This window comes from Nothobranchius furzeri, chromosome 6 (genome assembly GCF_043380555.1).
Source record: "Nothobranchius furzeri strain GRZ-AD chromosome 6, NfurGRZ-RIMD1, whole genome shotgun sequence".
Lineage (NCBI taxonomy): Eukaryota > Metazoa > Chordata > Actinopteri > Cyprinodontiformes > Nothobranchiidae > Nothobranchius > Nothobranchius furzeri.
Window position 1 is genome coordinate 49,028,938 of NC_091746.1, and position 7,859 is coordinate 49,036,796.

General features: G+C 43.7%; 1 protein-coding gene across 2 annotated transcripts in view; it reads right to left on the bottom strand.

The window, feature by feature from the left end:
* npdc1a (neural proliferation, differentiation and control, 1a) overlaps positions 1-6,488 on the bottom strand; it is a 36,739-nt gene extending 30,251 nt beyond the window's left edge. Inside the window, exon 1 of one of the 2 annotated variants that reach the window (XM_015977311.3) lies at positions 6,149-6,488. In XM_015977311.3, the coding sequence (XP_015832797.3) occupies positions 6,149-6,257 (109 nt within the window). In that variant the 5' untranslated portion in view covers positions 6,258-6,488. The remainder of the gene's footprint in view (positions 1-6,148) is intronic. The other variant, XM_015977307.3, reaches the window with a different exon arrangement.
* Between the last annotated feature and the right edge of the window lie 1,371 nt (positions 6,489-7,859).

Consider the following 7,859-nt stretch of genomic DNA (forward strand, 5'->3'; position numbering starts at 1 on the left):
AAAGCCCCTCGCCATGGGCATATCAGGGCAACACACGTGATTATTAAAATCCCCAACAATAAGAATACGATCATATTTTGGCATGAATTCAGCCAAAAAGTCAGCAAAATCATCCAAAAAGTCCTTATTGTATTTAGGAGGCCGATAAACCACCGCACACAACACTGTGTGAGAGCAGCCCAGCTCAAACACAGACAGTTCAAAGCTGGTAAGCTCCTTCTCCACCTCCTACCAACAATCTATCAGCTGACACCTTTGCCTCGTTTTTCACTGACAAAGTGGCAGCTATAAGCAAACAGTTTACTCAACTGGCCACTCCTGAACATTCGCTACTACAAACTCCTTCAAGCCCAACCATCTCAAGCCCTACTGCTTCATTTTCCTCTTTTTCCCCTCTCACTGAGAACTGTGTGTCCAAGCTTCTCACGTGCAGCCGCCCTACTACATACCCACTTGACCCCATTCCGACTAAGCTGCTCCAAGCGATTGCTCCTACAGTAGCCGCAGCAGTCACACATGTGATCAACGCATCACTGACATCCGGTACATTTCCCACCTCTCTCAAGCATGCTCAGGTTAAACCGCTGCTAAAAAAAAAACATCTCTTCCTCCAAATCATGTGGAGAACTACCGAAATATCTCTCTCCTCCCTTTTCTGTCCAAAATCATTGAAAGGGTGGCTTTAAAGCAGATCACAGAATACCTCTCACAAAACTGTCTGATTGACCCTTACCAATCTGGGTTCAAAAAGGGCCATTACACTGAAACTGCTCTGTTAGCAATGACTGAATCCTTAAAAGAAGCTGGAGCGACAGGCAAATCCTCAGTGCTTTTCCTGCTCGACTTATCGGTTGCATTTGACACTGTCAATCATGGCTTCCTTTTGTCCACACTCTCTAGCATGGCCATCACAGAGAAAGCACACACCTGGTTTGAATTGTACCTCACAGGACGATCACTCAGTGTATCTTGGCTTGGACAATCTTCTACCATGCACCATCTTGCCACAGGAGTCCCCCAGGGCTCTGTACTAGGACCTCTTCTCTTTGCCATATACACCACCTCACTGGGTGAGATCATTCGATCACATGGCTTCTCCTACCACTGCTATGCAGACGACACCCAGCTCTATCTGTCATTTCCACCGGACGACCACACTGTCTCTGCACGAATATCAAACTGTCTTTCTGACATATCAAAATGGATAAAATCCCACCATCTCCAACTCAACCTCTCTAAAACTGAACTACTTGTCATCCCAGCAAAACCATCCATACAGCACAATATCTCAATCCAAAATGACTTCCCATCTCTGGCTCCTTCAAAGGCAGTTCAAAATCTGGGTGTTGTGATTGATGAACACCTGAGCTTTAAAGATCATGTTGCCTCTGTTGCTCGTTCATGCCGCTTTGCGCTGTATAACATACGAAAGATCAGATCATACCTAACACAACATGCCACCCAGCTCCTGGTGCAATCTACTCTCATCTCCCGCCTCGATTACTGCAATGCCCTTCTAACTGGTCTTCCAGCCTGTACTGTGAGACCTCTTCAAATGGTCCAGAACACAGCGGCGCGTCTGGTCTTCAATCAGCCAAAAAGAGCACACTTCACCCCTCTGTTCATTGAGCTCCACTGGCTACTGCTAGCAGCACGCATCAAATTCAAATTGCTAACACTAGCATTCAAAGTCCGAGATGGTACGGCTCCCATCTACCTGAATCCTCTTGCAAAGGTTTACATCTCGGCCCGGCTGCTCCGGTGATCACAGGATCGTCGGCTAGCAGTGCCTACCACGCTCAGGACAATCCAGACTTTTCTCATGCATCGTTCCACAAATGTGGAATGACCTACCAAGCACTACCAGAACAGCGGCTTCCTTTCCAATTTTCAAGAAATTCCTGAAGACCCTGCTCTTCAGAGAGCATCTTCTAAACTATCACCCTCCCTGCACCCGTCCCCCCTCTCTACTGTCCACTCCTTGTTCCCTACTTTCCATGACTGATGTCAAGTTGTTGTTGTTATTGTTGTTGTTAGCCTCAAGGGCAATATGCCGATTATCACTTGTAAGTCGCTTTGGACAAAAGCGTCTGCTAAATACATAAACATAAACATACTTCCGGATCATGGGTTCCCAGAAGGATGAAAAAATAAACGCAAGTCAATGGGGCTAAAAGAGCTATTTTATAATCCCGCTTCCTATGCACCATGGATTTCACATATGATGTCCGTGAATTTTAAAGTCACATTTGGATGCCAAGAAAGCACTTATTACCAAACGGGGGCAAAACTAGTTTCGTGTGAATGTCCAGGACTACAAATGTGCATCACCAAACTGATGTCATCAAAGCAGACAGGCAGAGAAAAACAAGAAAAGTGGCTTAAGCTCAGCAAATGTCAAATCCTTATCTTTAGGAGGAAAAGACCATCATAAATGTTGCCATGTGGTAGCAGTTAAGCTGGGGCAGAAGAGATTCTGTGGTGATGTCAAATATGCAACGTGCCGACATCTGATTTGTAGTCATGTTAATTACAAACATTTACAAGCTGATAAATCTCAAAGTACGTGGCAGGCGTGGTCGAAACACACATCATTACTTCTCATTTAAATTGGAGTACAACGTATGCGTGATCCAGGGCGTAAGGCAAAGCGGATTAGAAAATAGCTCTTTTAGCCACATTGACTTGCATTCATTTGTCATTCTTCCGGAAACCCATGAGCCGACTAGAAAGGGTGGAGGCGAAAGCTTGGTTTATGCTTGACGCATTCACTTTCCGCTTGGTGATGCAGCTCGCGGATGGAACGCGCTTCACAACTTGCAGCGTTTATAGTTCATGCGGCTCGTCTCTGCGGTGAGCCAATATTCTCCCAAACTGAACGGGGCAGCATGGAGCTCTACAGCATGCATCCAACACTACACCATAGTAGAAGTAGAAATTACTGTTTACAACATGGCATTTCAGCATTTTTTAACAGCGTCCTTGTATTTTCCGACAGTGCGAGCTATTTCTTTCCAAGAATTATTAACAACATGTTGATCACGGTGATCTCTGAGAGCTGAATCATACAAATGTCTGTATTTACGAACCTCTGCCATACTAGTTCTTGCCGGTCCGCCATGTTTTTCCACGTCCGACCGTCCGCGTGGTTAGAAAATTTCCTAGGTGCGCGTTGCGGAAATTTTGAGCCATGCGGAGGCGCGGTGGAGGGGCATGGTTGTTAAAATGACGCAAAATGACGCAACTTTTCTGCGCGGAGCCGTGCGGACGCGTCAAGCATAAACCAACCTTTATGCCACTTACACACTAGCATCAGCTCCACACCACTCCACTCCACCCTGCCCACCCCAGCCTGGCCACATTCGTTCCACACTGCCTTAGGAATTCGGAAGTGATTGAGCACATGGACGATCTCCAAAATTGGCACAAAAAAGAAGGTATCAGTGATGTCATGAGCATATCTAGGTGCACGTAGGTGGGGCAAAAGAACACGGAGAAGTCCAGTGTTTCTCCTACATAGGCTCAGCCGTGATGCCGTTTTGAAATCAACCCCCCCCCCCCACACCCACCCACCCACACACGGGAGATGCATGGAATCGAAACGTTCTGACCACAACCATTACCCCCTAGCCCACTCTCACGGCCAATGAACGGCAGCAAAATGGTCTGCAAATGTAGCATCCAGAATGATATGCCACTTACACACTAGAATCGGCTCCACTCCACTTTGCTACGCCCGCCCCAGCCCAACCACGTTTGTTCCACGCTGCCTAAGCCTGATTCATGCTTCTCCGTCTGCGTCAGTGCGGAGACACGCAACGTCCTTGCGGGCCTGCCAGAGAGCTCCGCAAGGATGGACGGAGTTGAGCTCTCTTTTCTAAACATCCGACAGTCGAGACGGACAACGCAAGCTTGTGATTGGTCAGGACGCCGCTGTCGTCTACACCGCCGGCATTGCGCCCTCAAAAACATAAAGAGAGCCGAGAATAACTAGCGGCAGACAAGGAGCAGCTTGAAGAATACCTCACGAAAAAACTCTAAAAACATGAACGTTTAATTCCCCCGTGACTGGAGGAGTGACAAGATGTGCAGCAAGCATTTTATTTGTGGATGGAAATGACAGGAAATGTGGGTTTAGAGGTGGTGAGCGCATGAAGAGGTGGAGGAGGATGAGAGACAAATTTGTCTGTGTTAAAAAGTCTCTTATATACAAAAAAGCTCAACATAAACACACCATCTTGGACCGGATACATGACAGGATACCATAGAACAGCGCTACGCCCTCTGCTGTCCTGGTGGGGAATTGCTTTGCAACGCTCCCCAGGAGCTGGAGAAGTATGAGAGCGAAACGCTTCCGTCAATCCGTGCGTGTCTTTCCCTTGCGGAGCTGACGGAGAAGCATGAATCAGGCTTTAGGAATGCGGATGTGATTGAGAAGAGACAGAGAAAAACGACTTCATTTAGAGGCTTCTTAACTCCACAGCATCCAGAATGATATTGAATCACGCATGCTGGAAGCCACTGTGGGCTGATTCTATCCACCAATCGGAGGCTTCCTCTAACATTAGAAGTCAATTTGAGCCAGCAAATCAGTCAGCAGTGGGCGTGTAGGACCAGTTCAGCTCCAGGCTGACTGCCTTGGGAAGTGGGTTGAAAGGCCGTCCAGTTGAGTGTGGGGAAATCCATGGCTACCCAAATGAGAACACTCCAAACCCGGTCCAGGCCGAGAATAGACGACGCTGGTGTGTAAGTGCCATTAAGCTCCCCTTAGGCATAAACAATATTACCACTGATCATTAAATTCAGCACAGATTTTTTTTTAAACCTGTAACCTCACAGCCTTTAGTTTCCTGACACGCATGTAGGGGGGAAACAACTAAGCCTTGAAAATTAATTCATATCTGATAAGATTTTTCCAGTTACATGGTTGGAAGGTTTTTCCTAGAAAACTCCGAATGTAAAACATGTAAAAACAGAAGACCCATTATACGGTAACAGGAATAAAAGCTTTTAGTTTCTACCGCACTTCTTGTGTAAATGAATGGTTTCCATCATAATGCTGCAAATAATTTGCTTAAATTATTTTTTTCTATTCACTTTCAGGAAACGGCAGAGTCATTGACAGAAAAATGTGAATCACACATCCGCACTGAGAGTTTCTAAGTGAAGACATTTGATCAAATTTGCATACAATGGGAAAAAATGCCAACAATTGCATCACTGCCTTTTCTTTCATCTTTGGTGTGCATCAGCAAAATTGAAAACGCATATCTTTTCACATTCTTGTCTTTAAGAGTTCAGTGGTTCTAGTGAACGATGACTGTAGCTGTGGTTGATGGACAAAAATCGCAATGCATAAATTCACACAAATCGGTGTCACCAAATGTCCAACGCAAATGCAGTGCTGTGTGTGTCCGTCTGATAAAGGCTAAAGATTAAATGTCACAAGACAGCTGTTGATTCAAGGTTTTCTTTTATACTGAGATTATTCACTTTGAGCCCCTGCAGTGCTACTCCCACACAATCTGGGAAAAAATCTACATAATAGTGATGTGTACACAGATCAATCCCTGTAAACTGATCAGTTACTAAATGGTCATTTGAAACACCTCTAAGCCTTTTTTAAACATATAGTTGTAAATTAAATAGTAAGAATAAATAAACAACAAACGGTCAACAGATAGTCTAAGTCTATACTTCAGACTGAATTTGGTTTATTAAAGTAGAATTTATTTTAAAATGACATTTGTGTCTATATCATACAGTTGAATAATTAATCCTGTTACAGATTGCTTCAATTCGTGGAAATGGAGAACCCATGAGGAAATAGGATTTTTTCCCCCTCATTATTAAGATGCACTTGTTATCCAAACCAGATTTAAACTCATTGAGAGTCTCAAACTGGACAGCTGTTTAATAAGCAAGAGAAACACCCAAACAGTAAAAATAAGTGTTGAATAAATAAATAAAATATTCGTATTTAACGGAAAGGCCTGTTTAAATCGAGCTGGTTTGGTGACAGACGGGTGACCGTTCAGGTAAATAGCGACGGGATTTGACAGACTTTGTGGAAAACTGGTGAATAATTCCCAAAACAAATGAACTAAAAGGGTTCGGGTCTAATCACGTATGTTTGCTTCTGGTTTACCTGGGAGGCTAGCGCTGGCAGAGACGACGACACTTAGCAGGACAGCGCCGAGCAGCAGCACCGAGGCCCGCCAATGGTGTCCGCACCGCGGACTGGAGAGAAGCAGCATCCTGGGGTCTTGTTGACACCGGAGAACCTAACACGAAGGCGGCTGCAGTTGTTGTCATTCCCCCATCGTTTTTGAGTGTTGTCTTCCTGTTTTCGTTTTGTAAGAGCTTCGGTGAGATGTACACACTGCGTAGGGCTGAGCACCGGGATGCCGTCTGTTCCCCGCTCTGAGTAATCCGTGACAGAGCTAAGGAGCTGAGCTGGAGGAGGCGGCGGCGGCGGTGTGTTTGATGTGGTGCCTTCAGGGCTTCCTCGGAAATCTCACAAACACAACGACAAACGTGTTGGCACATTATCATATTTATATGTCGATGGTTGGCACGTTGACATTTTGAAAATCTCCTCACTCTAATTTTAATTTTATAGTTTTTTATTTGTCCTAACTTTTCAACTCTCAACAGTTCTCCTGTTTTTCCCTCGTTGGCCCCTTGTACTCTTTTTGAACATAAGTAACAAATTAATACAAATAAACATTAAATATCAAAATTTAAGAAAGTCAGCATAATTATAAAATAGATTAGGAAATCGTGTCAAACTCCACACACTTACATAAATAAATAAAACACGATTTTTAAATTTTCAGATGTTTTCTTTGGTTAATTTTCTTACTAATTTTTTGTTTGTTTTTTAAAGTAAAACTACGAGTTGAAATGTAGAACAATAAAAGCAGTCAAGTCAGCAAATGTAAACAGGAAAAAAAACTTATTTGCGATATATATTTATCCGAAACTGTGTTTTGTTGGTATTTTTCATAGAAATACACACAAACACACAGTGCCTGTAAATTAAATATTTAAAAAAAAAACTTTCAGTAAAACGCAACGCGTTTTCCCCATCGACAGGTTTTCCCCCAAGCCACAAATTATTGCTGACTTGCGCGCGTCAAACTTACGACAGACATGAAGGCAGCAGTTCAAATGAGATTAGAGAAAAGCGAGGCAACGGTGGCGAGCGCGATGACGTCCAGGACCAGTTTAGAGAGCATGACGTGGAAAATTAGTTCACATAATAGAGGAAACCATGGTGGAGAGACGTGGGATGAATCACACACACACACACACACACACACACACACGCACACACTATATATATATATATATATATATATATATATATATATATATATATATATATATATATATATATATATATATATATATATATATATTCAACAAATATATAAATGCAGCACCTTTGTTTCTGCTCCAATTTTTCATGAGATGGACTTAAAGATCTAAAATTCATTCCAGATACACAATATTACCATTTCTCTCAAGCATTGTTCACAAATCAGTCTAAACGTGTGATAGTGAGCACTTCTGATTTGCTGAGATAATCCATCCCACCTCACAGGTGTGCCACATCAAGATGCTGATCCGACATCATGAGTAGTGCACAGGTGTACCTTGTACTGCCCACAATAAAAGGCTACCCTGGAATGTGCAGTTTTGTCTCACAGCAAAATGCCACAGATGCCACAAGCATTGAGGGAGCGTGCAATTGGCATGCTGACAGCAGGAATGTCAACTAGATCTGTTGCTCGCGCATTGAATGTTCATTTCTCCACCATAAGACATCTCCAAAGGCGTTTCAGAGAATATGG